Source organism: Urocampus carinirostris, chromosome 10 (assembly GCF_059441175.1).
Source record: "Urocampus carinirostris isolate Australia breed hairy pipefish chromosome 10, RoL_Ucar_1.0, whole genome shotgun sequence".
Classification (NCBI taxonomy): Eukaryota; Metazoa; Chordata; class Actinopteri; order Syngnathiformes; family Syngnathidae; genus Urocampus; species Urocampus carinirostris.
In genome coordinates this window covers 44,414,555-44,436,117 of record NC_142358.1, presented here as the reverse complement: position 1 = coordinate 44,436,117, position 21,563 = coordinate 44,414,555, and the positions used below count along the sequence as shown (strand labels likewise).

At 45.6% G+C, this 21,563-nt stretch overlaps 1 protein-coding gene across 1 annotated transcript; it reads left to right on the top strand.

Moving 5' to 3' along the window:
• The first annotated feature begins 1,147 nt into the window (after window positions 1–1,147).
• Window positions 1,148–20,163, top strand: lrch3 (leucine-rich repeats and calponin homology (CH) domain containing 3). Its single transcript, XM_088346029.1, has 20 exons — window positions 1,148–1,581; window positions 3,464–3,608; window positions 4,756–4,882; window positions 4,949–5,054; window positions 5,259–5,395; window positions 7,336–7,445; window positions 8,798–8,891; window positions 10,246–10,327; window positions 10,396–10,535; window positions 10,614–10,672; window positions 11,188–11,233; window positions 11,299–11,406; window positions 12,947–12,976; window positions 13,086–13,139; window positions 14,564–14,594; window positions 14,677–14,781; window positions 15,769–15,863; window positions 17,266–17,403; window positions 18,635–18,712; window positions 19,983–20,163. Exons 1-20 carry the CDS (start codon window positions 1,320–1,322, stop codon window positions 20,133–20,135), a joined length of 2,100 nt encoding a protein of 699 aa, XP_088202155.1. The 5' UTR covers window positions 1,148–1,319; the 3' UTR covers window positions 20,136–20,163.
• Window positions 20,164–21,563: the final 1,400 nt, after the last annotated feature.

Genomic DNA, 21,563 nt, shown 5'->3' with positions numbered 1-21,563 from the left:
TGTATTGCAAAAATAGTTTGACAAAAAATGAAGCACATTATTGACGTCAATTCTGTGCTTCCGTGTGCCCCGTTGATTTCCTCTTGGTTTGTTGTTCCCTCCTCACATGCTAGCCACCATTCATTACTGGTGACGCACAACCAAATATGTGCATATAAACTGTCTCCCGTATTTCAGTAGTTCGTTTTTATAATAAGTTACCACATATAGTGGGGATAATATCTCCACGAGGAGAAATTCAGCGTTCTCGTATTCCGTGCTTGAAACGGCGCCACGATGACTGTATTCACATGTATTTTGCCTAAACACCCTTCAGAGAATGCCTCTACCGGATAGAAGGATGTCTGTCTGTGACATTGTAATTTAGCTTCAATTACAATGTCACAGACAGTTGTCAAATATCAGACACCAAAAATCGGCATTTGTCAAGTAGCAAAGTCATGCACCAAGTAGACGGTTACAAAACGGTAATATTGACAGCTTCAAGTACTCATTACTGCTAAAAAAAAAGTTGTGTTTTAGGATTGCGTTTAAGTCTCAACACTGTTACCTGAGATTTAACCAGAATTGTCAAGAACCTCCATTTTAACCGAATGATTAAAACCTTTTTGAAGTTATCGGGAAATGTTTGGCGCAGTTATGAATAAAAGAACTATCTATTTACCTAACTAGTGATACCGTGAAAAGGGCCAATGTGACGTCCCAACGAACTAGGGCGCATGTCGACCAAAAAACATCTCCGAAATCTTGCTGATAAAAGAAAAGGAACTACAAATATCAAGTTTACACAAAGGTTTATTGGCAGTCTGTTAACCTTTAGCGCCTTTTGACTTCATAAATCGTTGTCCAATGGAAACAGAAATGATCTTTGCATTGATATCATGTTGAAAACCAAGTACTCGGCGGCAATTTTTGTTTTCGAGCAACTATTCAGAGTATGACCTCACTACTTGCCTCACAGTTTGAAACAAGTCGATTGCCAACTTTATTTATTTACATTTTGTGTCGTGGGGTAAGTGAGAGATCATTGTTTTGAGCGTCATTTCCGGGTTGCTGTTTTATCACTTAAACAGCAGCAAAACACAAAAATAAAATAGAGTTGTGTTTTCAAAATGTAAATTCCTTGACTGTTTTCGGTTAGCGTTTTTAACCAAATGTAAAAAAAAAACCTACCACAAACGACTAAAGTAATACGTCACTTAACGTTTGTATAAAGTATTTTGCGTGGACGTTGTGCGCATGCGTCACTCCAAAGTTTTGGGTGGGAGAGTTTGCGTTAGCATTAGCAGCGAGCTAAGCTAGCGAGCGACCGCAGTGTAATGGCGGCCTCGGTGTTGTTGGGTTCCGCGGCGGACAACACCGTACACGGCTTCGCGCTCGGCGGCGGCGGTACCGGCGGCGCGAGCGCCGGAGTGGGGAGCGTCCTGGCCAACGCCGGTCCCGTGCCCTGGAACCGCTCTCTGGAGCGGGCTCTGGACGAAGCCTCAGCCACCGGCTACCTCAACCTGAGCGGCAGGAAGCTGAAGGAGTTCCCCCGCGGCGGCGCCGCCAACCACGACCTAACCGACACCACTCGGGCCGGTGAGTCCAAAGTGCCCCCTCCCGGTCCTACCGAATCCCGGCCGGGACCGTCCACGGTGCAGCCACCAAGTTTGGGGGGGGGCGACAACAACATGTTGCTGGAGTCGCCTCAAAAACGTCCAAAAGTGCCACAAACGGGAGCTTTTGTCAAAGTCGTCTCGCTCAAATGTTGCGTTTTAGCGCTTGAGTCAACTTTGGTCCACTCGAAATGACTTTTCAAGGCACTTAGACGACTTTTGATGCGGTCCCGCTAGCCCGCATTAGCATCCTCATGCTAACGCCTTGAGTGCGTCAGTGCTCAAGTGTCAAACTTGCAAATGACTTCAAACAAGTACCTCGAACGAGTCAGCCCTAGAAACTATTCCAATACGTCAAAGTCCATGTTTATTGTTCCCAGTTTTGACACGCTTGTCACCCTCAGCCAAGTTCTCCCCTTATTGATGAATGCATTCAACAATAAGAATCCTTTCAAACAAAACGAATACATCAGAATTACTGCAATACGCCTACTATGGAAATAGGCCGTATACATCCGACAGCAGAAATACTATCACTATAAGCTAATGATTGTATTTTCCATGTTAAGCGATAAAACAAAAACTAACGAACCTAACGTTGCAAATACTACAGGAATACCACAGAAAGACTTTAATAACCCTTCTATGGAAATAGGCAATAGAATACTAGAACAGAAATACAAAAATGAAACGCCAAAGTTTACATTATTAATGAATGCCATTCCCCTTATGCAATAGAAAAACCGTACAAACCACACGACACCCAATTACTCAGACACTCAATGTAGGGTAAGACAATTTGTGTAAAACAGCATTTCCTTCAGCATCTCTTACTTCTTTCTCCGCCTGAATAGAATACTCTTTCTGGTCATTTGAATCAACGTTGTGAAACGTTTTATGTTTATGCAATGAGATTAGACATTGCACTCCAGCGTAAATATGTAATAGACTTTGGGGGGGAAAAGATAGACTATCATGATGAAAAGGCAAAACAAAATACTACATAGTGTATAGCAAAACTGGCCTAATTTATATTAACAATAATGCAATGAAGAAAAATAGTCCTGTTTATTTGTGACGCCTTTAATCACAAAGAGTCTCAAAGGGCTGCACAGACCACAGATTATTGAAACCACAGACTATTATGACACCGTCACCTGATTTAAAACCTATATGAGGAAAAATAAGACACAGATAAACAGATATTGTCAGCATACAACCTAGGTTATTCATATGCTATAGAATAGAAGTGTGTTTTAAGCTTGGATTTGAACAGTTCCACTGAGGTCGGAGATCAAAGAGCATTCCACAGCTTCAGGGCCCAAACGCTCTCGAACCTGCGGATCTCTTCTTGGTTCTTGGGATCACTAGTAGACCAGCATTTTAAGGGCGAAGGCTCCGGACCGGAACGTAGGGGGAATTCAAATCTGAAAGATATGAGGTAGTACAACCTGGTTGCGCCCATCTGAGGAAAGGGACCTGAAGGAGGCTTATCCACACTGATAGGGTCCAGAAGTTCAAAGGAATCAGCTCATGGTACCAGGAACACTAAGGAGGTAGAGCAGTTGTCTTGGGATCAAGAGGCTCCTCTGTGTTATATGTTGAAGTGTCCTTGGGCAAGACACTGAAGCCCTACTGCCCCCGATAGCAGGTAGTTGGCTAACAGTTAGTGTGTGTAAAAGGGAAAAGTGTGAAGCACATTGTAAAGCGCTTTGGGAGGTCTTCACTGACTTGAAAAGCACAGACCATTTACAAGAACAAAATGATTTCAAGTTCATGTTTGGTGGAAAGGGCTTCCCTCGAGTTGTGGTGCAAGATGATGATGTCATGCTTGAATATATCATGGTTTTTTTTTGTGCCTTCAGATTTATCTCGAAACCGACTGTCAGAACTGCCGGTGGAGGTTTGCCTTCTTGTGTCCCTGGAGAGTTTGAACGTCTACCAAAATTGCCTGAGGTCGCTGCCGGATCACATGATCAATTTGCAGGCCCTCACCTACTTGAACCTCAGGTAAGGCATACACTCACTACGGCTGCCACTGAGCATTTTTGTAATAGTCTGCCAGTCACCGCCTAGTGAAACGATCAGTCAGATCATTTTTTTTCTTCAATTTAGCATTCGGCAGGATGTGGCAAATGATGATTAAAATGAAAAATCCAGCTTTTATTGAACATACTCTGCCGGTTGGTACAAAAATTGGATAGCAACAGCCTATCTCAAACCAATTGGGCACAGTAGAGCCCTAAATCCATAAATAAACCTCTTTCTGTTTTTAGGGAAAGGCAAATACATATATAAAAATCGAGTCAACACTTTTGTATCCCTGTAAACCAAGAACGGGCTGATTAGCAGCAGTAGCACAGTACTTGAAACAAATATGATGTATATTTTGTCAAGTACGTATTTTGATTTCAAATGTGTGTGTCAGACAGTCTGCCATAATGCTCAAGCTCTTTTAGAGCAAAATATAGGCGTATAAAATGAAACCTCAGGAGGTAGAGCGCTCGTCTTGCGATCAAGAGATCGCAGTTCGAATCCCGGCTCCTCCGTGTTACATGTGGAAGTGTCCTTGGGTAAGACACTGAACCCCTAATACCCCCAATAAGCAGGTTAGCGCCTTACATGGCTGCACGGCCGCTATTGGGAAATGCGAAGCACATTGTAAAGCGCTTTGGGAAGTCATTGACTTGAAAAGCGCTATAGAAATGCAGATCATTTTATTCATTTCATTTCAAACCAAAAGCATATTGGCTTGAATGCGAGTCATGTACTACCTAAGTAAGTCCGACTGCGTTTCTTTGAACTGTCTGACGGTTTTTCTCTCTAAATGCTGAGGTAGCGCTATGATAAGCAAGGTCTGCTTTGAAAACGTTGCAAGTGGTCTTATTAGCTTTATCCAGGCTAGAATTCTCTCAGACGAAACAAGTACGCGTACTGTTGATGCTGCCTTTTTGCATTTTAGCGCTTGCAATCATGCAGAGATGCCTCACCCTGTTGGAAAAACATCTTTGGCAGCAATGATCACCACGGAATTCATGGTCGACTATTTCTATTTTGGATTTTTGTCGACTAATCGTTGCAGCCCTAGCGTTCACACGCATACGCGCACACAAAGAATGGTCAGGGTCCCGCTCACTTTAGTTTCTTGCCGCTTTAGCCGCAACCAGCTATCTTCACTGCCGGTGGTCCTGTGCAGCCTCCCTCTGAAGGTTCTGATTGCGTGCAACAACAAGCTGGTGGCGCTGCCTCAGGAAGTGGGCCAGCTCAGGCAGCTGACGGAGCTGGTGGGTAGCAGACGCAGCGCCGACCATGCCGAACGGGCGCCGTTAACCATTGCCGCCTCCTCGCAGGACGTCAGCTGTAACGAGATCCGGACGCTGCCGTCTCAGGTGGGCCAGCTGGAGGCCCTCAGGGACCTGAACATCAGGAGGAACCACCTCGTCGCCCTTCCTCCAGGTATACTTACACCTCATACTGTATTGATTCCCCCCTTTTTTTTACCTTGAAATGACCCAAACTTTGTCCGTGTTGTACATAACAGTGCGGTATACATATATGAATCGGTCTCCGAGCCGGACGTACTCACCGAAAGAGCCATATATAACGGTTCCCTCCGTTGGCTTAGAAATGACAGCGGTCTACCGCCTTTCGTGTCTTCAGAGCTGGCGGAGTTGCCGCTGGTACGTCTGGACTTCTCGTGTAACAAGGTGACGTGTATTCCGCTATGCTACACGCGCCTGACGCAGCTGCACAGCATGCTACTGGACAACAACCCGCTGCACACGCCACCTGCACAGGTAAGCATCCCCCAACGCTGCTCAACTATTGGGCCTATTCCCTCCTTTTTCTTTTCGGTCCTTTTGCGACAAACACCACGTCGCAGAATCAACTTCTCACCCGAAAAGTATAACAGGATGACGGCTTGAAAGGCTTAGAAGAGACCCGTCCTCAAAATACCTTTGGATACTTCTTTAATCAATCATAGAAAAAAAAATGATCTCATCTTACATCATTATCACAATCATTTGTAAATGCATTAAAAAGATGACCGCATTATCGGATCACGGTATATACACCGTAAAATTCGGACTATAAGCCACACCTGGTACCTTTTTTAAAGGAAAAAAGCAATTTGTACATTCATAACCCGCACCTGACTATAAGCCGAATGTGCCTACATTGAAACGTGAGATATTTACGACACAGAAAGAGTATAAATAATATATGTTAACTTAACCCATCCGACGGCCCGCTGGTGGGCAACCAGACTTTTGATAATCAAAAACGCGTCAGTACGATGTCAAAAGTCAATGAAATATGTCATGCCACATATCATTGGAAAGTGCTGACTCTTGGGAATCAAGATATGACCATTTCAATATATACTTATCAGAGAAACATCTCAATCATTTCGAAAAAAGATACCCGAAAACGATAAAGCCGGCGTAAATCCCCATGATGTCCCCAAGCCGTCTTCAACTTATTTGTCTTCGTTACATCAAGATCAATCTAGAGAAGTCAAGCGTGTCAAATATTGACTTTAAAACACACCATAATGCCCACAGATAAGTAGACAATTCTGCTCGGTCGGACGTTGCTTCTTGTAATCCGTTGGTTTGGCCACATCATTTCCGTTTACTCGTAAAATGAATCCCCATATGGTAGTTAGCGCTCCTCTTTCGATTGAAGCCTTTTCCATGATAAGGGTTTGTTCATCCTAGTTTTATGCATTCACAAAGCACAAAGTTACATTCCTCCATACCTTTACTGCTTAGGCGTTCCCTTGCTGCCGTTGAAAAAATGGCATCAATTAGCCGTATCGTTGCATAAGCTGCGGGGTTAAAAGCTTTCTAAAGGAGGCTTATAGTCGGATTTTTCGGTACAGTGTTCTACAGTTTCCTGTGGAGTTTTTCTCCCGGGGCTCCCGCGGATCTTTGAAAAGTCTTGAAGGCCTTCATTGGCATTAAGATGTCTTAGATCCAATTTTTTAAAGTCTTAAAAATGTAAACACAAATATTTAGAAATATTGATCAATTGTCCACATTCAGGGAGTACACTTTTTTTGTGTTTTTATGATGCTGCACTCAAATTGCGTCACGATTATAGCAGTGTTGTTTTTTCTAAAGAGTTTGACAATGGACCAAAAAGTCATTTTTTATGCATCCTGATGAAAATCCTTCATGAATGGAGAAGAAGTCTTCTTTGGAATGAGTAGTTAACTGCCAGTTTAAACTGAGGATCCATGAATGACTGTAAACATCCTTTTTATTCTTGTTTTTGTTTTGTTTGTTTTCCTAGTCTGTGTGTTTTTCTTTGTCGACTCGGTCTTAAATTTGATTTAAAAAGGCATTGAAACAGTCTTGAATTAAACTTGCCTTAAGCTGTAGGAACCCTGTTCTTAATATCTTGTCATTTCTTTCCTGATATCCTCCGGGTCCTATTTTTGTTTCCATCGGTCGATTCAGCATTTTCTTAATTTTGTAATCCATCATCTGAAAGCCATCCTGGCTCTTTTCAAGTCCCTCTTTTTTAGCCGGCTTGTTTTGAACATTTTCGAATTTGTTGAAGGGAGGTTCGTAAGAAAAAAGAAGGAAAGAAAAACAGTAGCAGCAGAAAAAACAAAAAAAATCAAAGGGATAAAAAGAAAGCGAGGAGTAGAAAAAGTTTGACCGGGAAAGTCCGAATGAAAAATGTAGCGTCAGTTTCAGTGAATGCTCATGGATCCGGTGTCGCCTAGATTTGCATCAAGGGCAAAGTCCACATCTTCAAGTTCCTCAACATGGAGGCGAGCAAAAGCAGCCCCGACCTGCCCGAATACGAACGACGGACGGCCAACTTCGCTTCCTGGTCTGAACTCGGCATCGACACGCACCCGCTTCCTTGTACATGTATTCTGGCGAGGACTTCATACGTGACCTCAACCGGCCAAATGTCGGACAAATATCACATTTGGGATTTCCGTATCAATGAGCGTTCAAATTTTACCGTCGTCAAAGCTATTTTGAAGATATGGCGGCCTTTTCCTGATCATAAACCTGAGAAAATCACCTTTACACTTTTAGTAGGATGTCGATCAACCGTTTTAGTCAAGTCAAGTCACATTTATTTGTTCGGCCCTTAATCACAAAAATGTCTCAAAGGACTGCACACAGGATTACAATGACCTGATCTTAAACCAACATGTGGGCAAGGAACAACTCAAAACCTCAGCGTGAGGAAAAAGAAACCTGGAAAAGTGATAATCCCCCTTCCAGGATGACCAGGGTAAAATAGATTTAGCATTAGAGTACACAAACATAGTAAACACTAGGTAACATGTTGAAACTTTGTCCGGAAAGTGCATGACAGCAACGACACCCCCAGTTTTAAAGTTGAACGTAAACAAAGGCTCTTCTACGCGTATGAAAAAAAGAATTCGACCGGATCAAAAGACATTTTTAGCACGCGTTATTTTAAAAACACATTGAATTTTGTTTTCTAAGATCAGAAATATTGGATTTTGATCGCTCTTTCCCTATTTGTGTGGATTTAGAAATTCGGCGAAAGTGTTTTCGAATGTCATATCTTTCAAAATAGCGGAAAATTAACAAATAGCGATATATATTTTTTTCATGATTTTCCAGTTTTGTTTTGTTTTTATCGGCCTGTCGCTAAAAATAAAAGGTTGCGACTTGCGACAACGGGTTGCCTAAAATAACGTTGGAACCTAAAGTCTCAAACCAGACTTTCAAAAACGAAACTGGCACGTTTGGACCTGGTAAAATGTCTTGATTGGGAAGTCGAAAAGCTAAATCTAAGCTAAGAGATCTTTTCTTCCTCATGCCATGAGGCTCTTTAACTCCACCCGGCAGAGTAAAGGCCCACATTAAACCACACCACCTACATTGGATATTACCGAATCTTACTGCAATATGTATTCTGTGTAGCACTATTTAGTTACTCTATATAACACGCTACAGTGGGCATTTGCACGTCACACTGGGTATTTGTATATTGTATTCTTTTGGCTTTATTATTGTACTGTTCTCAGCTCAGGGATGCTGCTGGAAATGTGAATTTCCCAAAGCGGATGAATCAAGTATCCATCTATCTATCTATCTAAATCTGGTCCTCATAAAGTTGCATGTACAAGAAGGCCCACACGCAGATGCCGTCCCCAATTTTCAGTCCCTCGAATGAAATGCGTGTGTGTGTAAAAGCGTTGATGAGGTGTATCCTGGCCGGGCCTACGGAGCTTTGGATTCAGGCTTCAACAGCGTGGACAGCGGAGACAAAAGATGGTCAGGAAACGAGGTGAGACGCATCAGATGACACGTGCACAATTACGCCACACCAGATCTCCTTACTCGGCTACATTCAGCGTATTCGCTCGAGTGTAGCGCACAAGTGTGTGTTTAACGCGCCTGCCCCATTTTGAATCCTAAATCCTTATAAACTTCGGTTTGACTCTTCTCGGCTCAAACTAACTATTGGAAGTGCGAGGTGGCTGTGTACACCGCTATTTAAAGATACAATAATATACTATCGTAATACATCTTAGCGTGTCGCCCTAGCTCTTGTTTATAACACGCACAAGCTTGAAGTTCTTTTATAGGTCAAAATATGTGCGTGTTCTACTCGAATAAATACCGTAATATGTATACGGTAGGGCCGGACGATGAACTGAAATCGAATCTATATGTCGATCGTGTCATCGCATAACACTGCGCTTTTTCGAAGGATTTATAGTTCCATGTTTGTTATTTGTCTGATTGAGCATTTGGCCATCAACAATTGTCACAGTTTGGGTTTTACCAGCGCTGGCCAATAAGAAGGACGTTTCAATGGCACGGCCCAATAAAGGTGAGGCAAGGTTTGCATGCAGTGTGTGTGACTGTAATAGGCTGGTGTAAGCTCTCAGTTAAAATTCCTTAACCGATCACCAAATAGAACCCGACAGGACATCGCTCTAGCGGCTCGTTACAATGAAAAGAGATGAGATTCATCGATGAAATCGAACTCTGTGAAAAGTCAGAGCGCAAAGAAAAGCTGAACACCGGCGGATTGTTTTTGCGTCCGGGAATCGATTGACGGCGTCAGAAGGGAAAGTCGACAGCTAGGCTAACATCTCTTCTGCCGCCGCTGACAAACGTGGCTAGTCCCTGTTGCTGAAGCTTATCCGTAGGATTCTGTTATTTTAATCATCGCGGAGAGCGCCGGATACCTTGCTGCGGTTACCCCATGCTGCCATTCTCTCTTAATCGCTTTCTTACACTGAAAGGAGAATCCCTCCAATTTCACTGTACTTTTGTTTAATGTCAATAACGATCCTTCATCGAACTGCAATTCTGGTTTTATTTGTAAATCTCTAGCGGTTATTTTGTTAGAGCGGTAAACTCTCGGTCGGTAATGACGTCGCCTCGAGGTCAAACGTGTCAAAGCGCTCCCACGGAAAATGCACTTTTCTTTAAAAAAAGAAACGGGCATCAAAATTGTAGTACAGGTCTGAAAAAAATGGCAATTAGGTTATTTTCCAAAACGGTGCAGCTCCAGTATACGTCCACACGTGGCACTGGAACCAAACGGCACTCCGCCTATTTGAGATCTTCTCAACCTTAAAAATCTCTGGATGACATGACATCCCTTGGCCCGCTTGTGTGTCAACAAGGAGCTGTCGGAGGTTCCCCATCGCACGCTGGACGTCCACAAAGAGTTGAAGCGGGAGTCCGCCATGTTGGCCAACGGAACACGTGAGTGCGCCGTCCCTTCCGGCCCAGTTTTACCGTGCCGTCGGGTCACGTCGTTGCCGGCCCAACAGATGAGCTCGAGCAGATGGACTTTATCGACGGTGAGGAGGAAGAAGAGGAGGAAGCCGGAGCCCGGAGAGGCACGCCGGGAGAACGGGCTAGCCTCACTTCGCAGTTTAAGGCCTACATCGAAAAGCGCATCAGCAATTCCGTATGTCCGGACGCTCTCTAATGCAACATTCGCCCATCCCTTAACCTTTCCCTTGATGCTTTTTTTGTTGTTGGATAGAGTTCTCCGGGCAAGGCCGGCTTGTCCAGAACAGATGACCTCAGACACAGACAGAGCAGGTATGCCACAATTGGTTTGCACAATGATTATTGTATATTTCACATGACACTATGTTCCAACTTCGCTGGATTTGAAACACTGCGGCTTAAAATAAAGTGTGGCTCATTATGATTGTTTCCGCGGCAGCTCCGATGTTATCCATAAAAAATGCTACACTTTTTTTTTTTCCATATCATCGGCATCAAAGTTTCCTTTAGTCATCGATGAACGCTTACAAGCAAATACATTATGGTCCGTTACCGCGGAAACCACCGATGACCAAGGAAAAAAATTATCCTTGTTGCAATCTAGCACTATTCTCCACAGTATGGTTGCCCTGGTGCTGTTGTCTAGAAATACAGGGCTAAGATTTTTGTTCATTTTTATGGCCTTTTTAAATCCGGTGCCGCTCGTACAAATATGAATTGAGTTTGGTCGTTAAATTTGGTTGTCAAGTTCTTATCAAGTGCGCTGTAGTCGCGACTTGACGCTAATTACTGGCTGAGCTGACGTCCTCGGTGTGTTTGTGTGTCAGGAGCGCAGCGAGCGGGGCCGCAGCGCCAGCCGGCAGCCTGCTACAGGTGAGTTTACCTGGGCCGCCGTCCGAGCGTAGCGGAACTCTTTCCCATCGGCTGTTGTGCTTCAGAGAGGCGGCGGCGTGGAGCGAGTGAGACGAGAGGCTCAGCTAGCTGCCCTTCGCTACGAGGAGGAGAGATGCAGGACACGCCCTCTCCAGAGAGACGCCAAGCTACCGGTAGCCCCTCAAATGTGCCAATGTCATTTTTTATGGTTGTCGGGCAGGGCCGGCGGCACCTTCAGAAAAGTTTCATAGGGTCGGCACACCCAACCAAAAGCGATCGTTTCAGGTTATTGACGTAAGAAGTTCAGGGGAAAACTATCTGAAGGACACGGCTTGCGTGAGTGAAATCTGGTTCCGTTTCATCTCAGACAGTTTACTTATGAGATAACTATATTTGTATCCGTGGCATCTGACCGCATCCCGCCATACGGCGAAGCGAGATTTGGCTCGGGTGCAAAGAATCAAAACACTGATAGATGTCAGCCGATCGCAGCGAAAGGGGCGCGATGACGGCAGAACATAGTCTGGGGGAAACGCCGCGGGCCGGGAAGGGGGCTACTGTGAAGGTGAGGAACGAAGGCTTTGCATATAAGATGAAATGCAGAACGACAATCTAACCGTATACTGGCAAGCGGCGCGGCCAAGACATTTTTAAGGTGGGTCTGTGGCCATCACCGGTGGCGTCATCCTCGGTCTTTCAGAACCGTGTCCCCGCCAGGCGGCTCGCTCGCTTGGCAATAAGTTTCTCGTTTAGAGATTCGAAAATAGGAGACATCGACTGAACTCGGACCAAACCCTCGAATGAGAAATTCCGACCTGTTTTAAAAGCCCTCCCGTGATCCCTTTCGTTATACGAAAGCAGATCCGCCTTAAAGGGGGTGGGAAACAAAGAACCGCAACGCGATCGGCAGAGAGTGACGACCCTGTTCAAAATAACAAACCGGAATCCTATACGATCTCCTTGACGGGTTTCCAATTTCAAAAAGAGAATTTGTTTCTGAAATACCAAAAGAATGGTTTTGTGAATACAGTTTTGGAGCGAGCGGGGCCGGGAACCCTATAGGTCTCTTCTGCTCAGAGATCAAATCTAACCATAGCAAAGTTCTCTCTGGCGTTCCAAAGGAGAGTGCTTTCATCCCGACTTGGGCAGATGGGCTTTCGTTGGATGCGGTCTTTATTGTTTTCGAAATATTTTTGCGATTGTGGCTGTTTGGGTCAAAAGGGTTCATTGAGTCAGAAAAAAATCATTCCTTCCCAAAAGGCACTGAAGTAATCCTTTGCGATAACGTATTTGTCCTATGCTTTTCATGTCTCGTTTTTTTATAATGCAATGTGTTCTGTATTCTGATTTGCTAATCGGTCCCTAAGATAAAAAAGGACTGTGGACAGGTACAGTTAACAATGCTTTGATTTGTCTTTGGTTTCTGCGTATAACACAGAATTTCTTTGGAAAACCAAAAAAAGATCAAGTTTATACTTCCCGAGTTTTGCTTATCATAGGTTCTTTTTGAAATGTAATCCCGGTAACAAACAAGGGTTTCCTGTACTGCTGGGAGGGCAGGTGGGAAACTTTTGTGAGGATTGCCATTTCCAAATCTTTTTAGAAAGGGGCAGAGAAAGTCAATGTGAGAATACATTTGAGTCAGCGTGTTGACGGACGGGGTTCCTCCAAAATCAGAACGATGCCTTAACGATGCCTTTGTTTCATTCACAGAGTCCAAACAAGCCGGGCCAGGATGGCAAGGTAAGCCCCGATCGCGCTCTCCTTGGCACTTCGCCCTCTTATACACTTCAAGAGTGGATGCCTGCGTCTGTTTTGTACGCGACACATGAATTTGTGCGTCTTCTTGTAGAGCGTCTACCCCCTCAGGCTCTCGACTCACACGGACGACTCCGCCCTTTTCATGGTAAGAATTGTCACGCGACCGCGGTAGCATTGCACAAGCACGCGCAATAACGCGTTCGATGGCTGATGGGCGCGCGTGAGATGCTCTGAACGTGCGCTCGACAGGGACTTTTTTGGCAGAGGGCTGCTTTATCCATACGTTTGAGGAAATGGAACCGCTGACGCAGACTGCTACACACTCGCGTCCATTTTAAAGAGACGCCGGAGCACCACGGACCCTGTGCTAGAAGGTCTGCTTGTCGTTGCGACAGTTTGTGACCGAAATTGAGGCCCGCGATCGCTGACAGATGGCACTTGGGAAAGAATCCTTCCCTTTAATGTCGGCCTTTCCGACGGATCTATGTGCACTGGGCCTTCGAGTCACGACTGAAATCCGCACGCAAAACGATGTTTGCCTACGGCACAACCTCTCAGAGTTCCGACGGCCTGTCGGACCGTTGCCAAGCAAATGCGCGTATGTACCGCGTCGGCGAACGCCGCAATCCGTCAGGCTGCCTGGCATCATCGGAAAGGGCAAACTCTTGGGGCACGGGATATGCAGACCATTTCAAAATATACTCATCGCAGAAACATTACCATCAGGCTTGAAAGAAATACCCCAAAACTAGAAAGCCAGGAGAGCTCAGGAATTACATTCCCTGGTAGTCAGCTGTGAGGAGAGTGATGAGCAACAAGGGTTAGGAGTATGGATGTTAAAAGGGGACTGTATGAAAGTGTGATTGTGTCGACGGTGTTGTACGGTGCAGAGACTTGGAGCCTGAACGCAGATTTGAGAAGGAAATGAAATGTTTTTGAGATGAAGTGTTTGAGGAGTATGTTAGGAGTGACAAGATGGGATGGATTGAGAAATGAAATTGTGAGAGACAGAAATGGAGTCGTCGTGGAACTGAGCAAGTGTGTGGCTAAGAGTACTGGGTACTATTTTTTTTCCCTTTTATTTTCTTTGTTATTGTATGCGTTTGTCTTGCTGTCGGTCACCCCTCTTGAGGGATATGACCAAGGTAGATAGATAGATAGGTAGTCAGCCCGATACCGTTCCGGTCTTGTTACATTGATCGTATACATTCTTTTAAATCTTTGACACAAGCATGTCAGGGCGAGTTAGCAGAGCTCTTATCTACCTGCTTTGGTGTGTAGGCGGTCTCGTCTGCGAATTAATAATCGTCGTCAAAAAAGAGGCCGATACCGATAACGTCCAAATGTCGTGGCGATAACTGGTCGGCCACTAATCCACGTGTACCAGAAGAGTCCGATAGTTTGCTTTGGCTCGCCGGAGGCTTGACGCTCTAAGGTAAGTCTTATCGAGGCTTCTATAGATATCGGTGTCGCGAGAGATCCGATAGAAAGCTCCGCCGTCATTTCGCACACGAGCTCACGATGTTCCTCTAACGACCAAAACGCTAACGTGCTTTCTGGCGTCGGCAGGGCGAAGACCGAGGCGGCCTTTCGCCGAGCGGTAAGTCGGAAGCGCTCCCCGCCGGCCCCTTCTCGTCCCGTTTTCGACGCCGGCGTTGACCCCGCCCACTTTGCATTTCCAGCCAATCCGAGTCCCTCCTCGCCGGGGGCCGCCTCCTGCCGCGCCGTGCCGTCGCGACCCGAGAGTTTCCTCTACCGACTCGGCCAACGGGAAGAAAAAAGGAGAGGTGAGACGGGTTGGATACGGGTGCTTGAAATCCTTGAAAATGCTTGAATTTTAAGGTCGGGAGTAGGCTTGGATTTTGGGAAGTGTTCGAAAAGGTTTCATGGCAGTCTTACTCTATAGACCACGCATTAAATGAAGATTTTTTTTTTTTTGCGTGAGAGATCACGCTCAAGATCACAGCTCTATTTAGAAAGCCGGCTCTATTGCCTCGGTTCACTGAGAGGAGCAGGCTCTTTCCGCTCCCAGACAGCTCCTCAGATTTTTTAATGATTTATTATCAATAGTCATAAAACATTTATGCACACAATGATTTAGTAATGTTCCTTGAAAAACACATCCAATATAAAATATTCACAGATCTACCACAAAATGTGTAAAATACGAAACAAATATAGCTTTTAATACTCTCGAACATCGATACAAAATCCCAGAAAATACAAAATAATAAAATAAAAATGTGAACTCTTGAGTGCTATAAATAAATGATCAAATGCAACCCAAAAAAAGATAGAATTGAGCTCATTTTTCTGCTCTCTATACATACAGTGGTCTTTGTATTGAACTCCATCATTAGCCAACACCTCTAGGGCCCTTTCCTTATTTGTAAACAAGTGTGACATAGAGGCGGAATGGCAGAATTCATGTCGGTTTATAGCAGCCCATTGACACAAAAAGATGGTGGAGCATAGTTGGGAACAGCTCAAAATAGCACAATGTATCTGCTGGCAGCAAGATAGCCGCTTGATTTTAGTCAACAACATAATAAGGGCTGGATATCATCCTTTGAAGGAAGTGGAGAAATGGCCCTTGAAAGTGCTTGAATTTGGCCATGAAGAAAAGTGTAGGATCCACAATGAGTGTCAGTTTCCACTCCAAATAAGGAAGTGGCATCCCAGGAAATTCTCAGTGAGCCAATGCTAAAGGACTAATCGGCGAGCCGACAATCTGGAATTGACAAACCTCCCACCCTGCCCCTTTTTCTTTCCAGGCGAAACTCGGGCCTCCCCTCCGCACCTTCGGGAAGCGCCGGGGCCGCCTGCCGGGCTTCAACACCAAGACCAGCTGACGGAGCAGCTCAGAAAAGTCAGTTCTCCGTTTTTCTCGACCCATTTTCCGTACCAAAAAAAACAAAAAACAAATCCCATCCGTATCATACGTTCCACCTTACAGCAGAACGAAAGCGGGGATCTGTATGGTATTTTATTTTTTTTTTTTTTTTAAGTAGACCGGGGGTGAGAAAACGGGGCCCCGGGGGCCCGCCGAATGTTAAGTAATATCATGTTTAAACTGACAGGTGTCAGACGGGCGGCCCCCCAAGGGTCGTACTCCGAGATACCCACCCAGAAGAAGCGCAGGAGAAAAATTAGCTGCGCGTTGAAATGTGTCCACTTGATGTCACCCAAGCCAGGCACCACTCCCAAAGCGACTATAGTTGTATTTCTTTTTCTCTCTCTAAGTCTCTTTTTTTTCTCACTCTCTCTTGCTCCCTTTCGCTCTCTCTTTCTCCATTTAACTCTCTTTTTTGCCCTTTATTTTTTCTCTTTCCCGTTTTCAAGTCAAGTCAAATTTATTTATATAGCCCTTAATCACAAAAATGTCTCAAAGGACTGCACAGGATTACAGTTACAAAATTACACAATTACCTGATCTTAAACTAGCAAACCATTTCTCTTTTCTTCTTTTTCCCCTCTTTCTCTCATGTTTTCTCTGTCAAGTTCTCTTCTCTCTTTCTTTCGATCTTTCTATCTTTATCTTTCTTTTACCGTCTCTTTCTATCTGAGTTTTTTTCTCCATTTCTCACTATTGCGCTCCCTCTATTTCTCTCATGTTTCCCCTCTGTTCTGTCTCTCTTACTTTATCTTGCTCTTTCTCCCTTGTCCTCTCTCTCTCACCTTTCTCTTTCCTCCTTTCTCTCTTCCTCCGGTTCTTTCTGTCTTTCTCATGTTTTCTGTTTCATTCTATTGTCTCATTTGTTTAATCTTTCTCTTTCTTTTCCCGTTTTTTCTTTCTCTCTCCTTTTTTTTCCCCATTTTTCCCTTTATTGTACTCTCTCAATTTCTCTCCCCTTTTCTATCCTTCTTACTTGCTTTCTCTTTCTTACTCTTTCTCATTTTCTCCCTTTCTCTCTTTTTTATCTCTTTCCTTATCACTCTCTCTCTCTCTCTCTCATTCTCACTCACTCTTTCTTTCACTCTTTCTCTTAAACCTTCGTGTGCGGCTCCCGTGAGTTTTTCTGTCTGTAGCATGTGGCCCCCAGCTGAAATGAATTTGACCCCCCCTATATAAAACGGTTGAAAAGAGCAAGTTCTCCTCAGAAATAGGAATGGATTTGGCGGCACTCTTGCCCCCAGTGTCCCCAACATTCAAATATCTGGCAGCGGAAGGCGAGGTTTATCCATCAAGTTATTTTGTCCGATTTAAAACGCATATTATGAATGGAATTGACGCCTGAATTGAATTGACGCCTCTTTCCTTTCGGGGCCAGAACATCGAAGGTCGCTTGAAGGTGACCTTGCCGGGCGACCTGGGGGCGGCGCTGACGGACGGCGTGGTCCTTTGCCATCTGGCCAATCACGTGCGCCCGCGTTCGGTCCCCAGCATCCACGTGCCCTCGCCCGCCGTGGTGAGTATGTCTCGGTCCGAGTTCCGGTGCCCGCTCTACGCCGGCTTCGTGCGGAGGTCCGGCGCCGGGGAAATATCGCAAAATGTCGGACGCGACGGGAATCGAACCCGGGTTCTTGTGGATTTGTTCTCCCCTCTAAAATGCATTCTTCGCTGTGTGTTAAACCGCGGGCGACTCGTGTCATCGCGCTCGAGGGTTCTTTCTCTGTGGCGTGACAATGCCGAGCCGCCGCTCGCCATCTTCTGTTGAAGTTGGGGCGCGACGCGTCACCATTTAAGGCTGCGATCGCGGCTCGAACCCGGGAGATGGCGCTCGAAGAAAGCTATTTTTTCTCATCTTTTGGGGGGTTTGTTCCGCCCCGGACCGGCCCCGTAAAAGCAGATGGGACTCTTTGAACTCCGTGGGACATCGCATACCGTTTCCGGAGTCTCATTCAACTTAATTAAGGGGAGAGGACATAGATGGTTTTCAACTTCCGAGGAAGACTGGCAGAGGGGCTTTCAGATAGGAGAATTCCATCCCGTACTAAAGCCCTTCCCCGTACCCCCTCTTTTTATTTAAGCGTCCGGGTCACCCCAAAAACAGATTAGCCCTAAAGGGTGTGGGCATCAAAGAACACCCAACGCGATCGGGAATAGTCAAAACAACCGACCGGCGTCCTATGAAATCTGCTTCCGTTATCCATTTTTTTCCTAGGACCCAATGGAAACGGTTCCTTGTTCCACTTTTGGGTCGCGACCCACCGCTCGAGAAGCGCTTACCGAGACGTCCGGTGATATCATTAGGATAGGAAAAGGCTGTGGATTCGATCTCTCGTCGTCGCACCGTTTTTCTTCACGGTACCAGAGAAGAATGGCGGAGGAATGGAGAGAACGGAACGTGGTCCTGAAAGATAGAAAGGCAAAAACCAGGAGGAGGAAGATGACCAATCTGAATTTGCCTTTATTTCTCACTATCAGGACCGCTTTCTGTTTTCTCCCTTCTCGAACATTGGTCTCTAGTACCGTGAGTCAAAACATCGTGATGGCGAGATAACATCTGATCCAGCGGTCGGAATCTGGCGAGTCGACCGCCGCGATTCGGGTTCGATTCCCGTCGCGGGAAACCGAAACGTTTGAGCCGAGACGAAGTGAACCAAAGTGTCGGACCGATTTTGAATCCGAAACGAGGGCTGCCCTTTCTACGGGCCCTCCGCGATTGAAGCCCCCCCTCTCCTCCTGTGTGTCCGCAGCCTAAACTCACCATGGCCAAATGTCGGAGGAACGTGGAGAACTTCCTGGAGGCGTGTCGCAGGATGGGCGTGGCTCAGGTAACTCCACTCAGCACACCTATGGCCCGCCAGTCCCGCTCTTTTAGACACGGCTCGCAAATACGCGTCTTACCCATGAGGATGACTTTCAAAATTGGATAAAGGAGAGCCAAAAATAACGCTAAAAAAAATGAAAGAAAACAAAAAAAAATGTAAAAGAAAAAAGCAAGAAGAAGCTTGTAAAAAGCTCAAAAAGAGGAATGAAAAAAAGTCGTACAAATCTTTGGAAGAAACAAAAGAAAGATTTAAAACAAGAATATAAAGTAAAAAGCTGGGGGAGGGGCAAAAAACAAAGGGAAATGTGAGATAAAATAAGAGAAAAGACATCAAAAAAGTAAACAAAAGTTGGCAAAAGAAAAAGGCTATGAAAAAAGTCAAGGAGAAAAGGGAGAAGCAAGGAGAACGGAAATAACTAGGGACAAAAAGACAAATGTAGAAAAAGGTCGAGGAGAAAAAAGAGAAACATGGAAAATAAAAAAGGTAGGAAAAAAAGAAAGCTAAACTGAAAAGGTGAATAAAGAGAAGCAAAGGAAGGACACTTTACAAAAAAAGTAGGGGGGAAAGACACAAGCTTAGGGAGGGTTTGTGGGGCCCTATAATCGGTTTATCACTAATAATAATGTGTCACATACCTTACCAAATGAATTCAGGGTTTTTTTAAAAATCAAATTTTTCACTCTACGGTGAACATTCAACTCATCAAAGCTTTTTTATACCAAGCAACTTAAGTCAAGCCATTGAGAATTTCAGAAAAACATACCGCCAAATGCCAATTCAAAACATTGACTTTTCATCGCAACGACAAATAAACCGCCAAAATAAAGAATAAACTTTGCATGAAAAACATAGTGGAATAGTTGCCGCTCTGCTAAGAAAGAACATGTCAAGTACTCTACAATGCATTAAAATGTATTATTGACCAATCACAAGAGGGGGGGGAACTAGCTCCTGATTGGTGGGACGCCGGCTTTTGATCATTCCAAGGAGTCGGTTCATAGAGCCGTTCGGTGTGCCAACCACGCATGACTATCTCGGAAGGGAGCCGGCTCATGAAGCCGTTTCGTTCGCGAATGCCGCATCGCCCTGGCCTGACGACGCGTGATCCCCCTGCCGTGCGCCGTCAGCGGCAGACCCGCCGCATCCCTCTCATCCGTCTTGTGTTTCTTTTGAGTTTGCCTCATTTCATTTCACTTGTGTTGAGCTCCATTTTCGTCTTGTGCTTTTCTTTTCTTTGGTTTGGGGTCCTCCCTTCATGTCGTGCCTGCTTCAGAGTGACCTGTGCCTCCCGCTTCACATCCTGGAGGAACAAGGACTCCCCCAGGTGGCCACCACCGTCAGTGCACTTCTCCATTTGGCTCCTGCCAAGCACCCTTCGGCCCCCGGCACCCCGACCGCTACGACGGGGTCCTCGCCGGCCATGTAGTTGCCCTTTGGTCAGCGCGGCCGCCGCTGTGGCAGGTCGCACTGGCAAGGTTTCGCAATCTTTGAGCTTTTTCTTTGCTAGACGCGCTAGCGCCAAGGTGGCGTCGCGCCACATGACCGACGCTACCGTCGCTAGCAGTGCTAACGATAACAAAGGTTTAGGAGCCAAATGCGTTGCTGCAGTGCGCTAGCTTGCACTTGAGCGTTGAGCAAAACTGTCAAAATAGTTGCATCCCCCCCAAAAAGTCAAAACTTGCCCTTATTTATTTGTTTTTTGTTGCTTTTACGGGGATCCAGGGAGCCAACGTTCAGTATTTATTCGTGTATAACGCGCCCTTTCGTCTTTTTTACCTAAAAAAGAACTCAAAAGTTTGGGTGTGCGATCTATCGCAAAGCCGTGGTAGCACAGGATTCCAACCCGAGTCGTAGCGGTCGGAGGGCTGAACTCGAACCGCCGGACTGACGACCGGCGACAGAGACTAAATACGAAAAGGATTTAGGTTTGATCTCGTTTGGTCACGGTGTCGGATACGAACGTTAATTTCGCTACGCTTTTCATATGTTCGTGAAATCGAAGGAGCGATTCTATCGACCCTCTGCACGCACGTGCCCTAACCGCGTGACGACGCAAAGACAGAAGGCGGTGAACGGTGAACCGGGCCGGTCGACGACGACAAAAACGGCTATACCGTTGGACTCCGTTAGCAATATCTAATCAAATCAATATCGGTCGGCTGTCGAACAAGGTCGGAAGGCACGTAGAGCTTTATGGTAGAGCACATAACCGTTTTCAAGACCTGCGATATTCGGAAGCTTCATGTTTTGAATCCCCGGTTGATCGCAACGAAAGCGGCTCCTTTACGTCGTGAAAAATGGCAACGCTAAGACACTAACGTAGCGAGTTAGCATTACCCAACTTATTAGACGGAGTGTCTCGGATGTGGCTCGTAACTACTTAACAGGAAATTGGTGGAAAACACATCCGATGTTGACTGCAAATCTTCTAACTTGAGGGCCGCCAGCCTGCCAGTGGTGTCCCTCCGTTTGCCTTCAGATGAACATCGCTCTCTTCTGTCTTCGTCGAAAGGGATCAAATGTCAAATCGGGTTTACGACCTTGCCCGCCGCGCAGGAATATATCACCGCGGTAAAAAGTGCCGGTTATTGGTATTTGCTTCGACTCGAGCGCGTCATCAAATTTTGCGCGCTCGAGCGCCTCTTGCCGTCCGTCGCGGCTCTCGTTCCGACGGAAAACGTGCAAAGGGTTCATATTGCAAAGCGACAACTGCGTACATGCGCTCTGCGAGTAATCTGATGGCGAGGGAGAGGCGTGAGGATGGCCGCCACGGAAAGACACGTCCTTGTAACATGTCACAACCGAACGAGCGTTCGTCTCGGGTACCGTGGCGACAAATAGCGAGATAAAATCG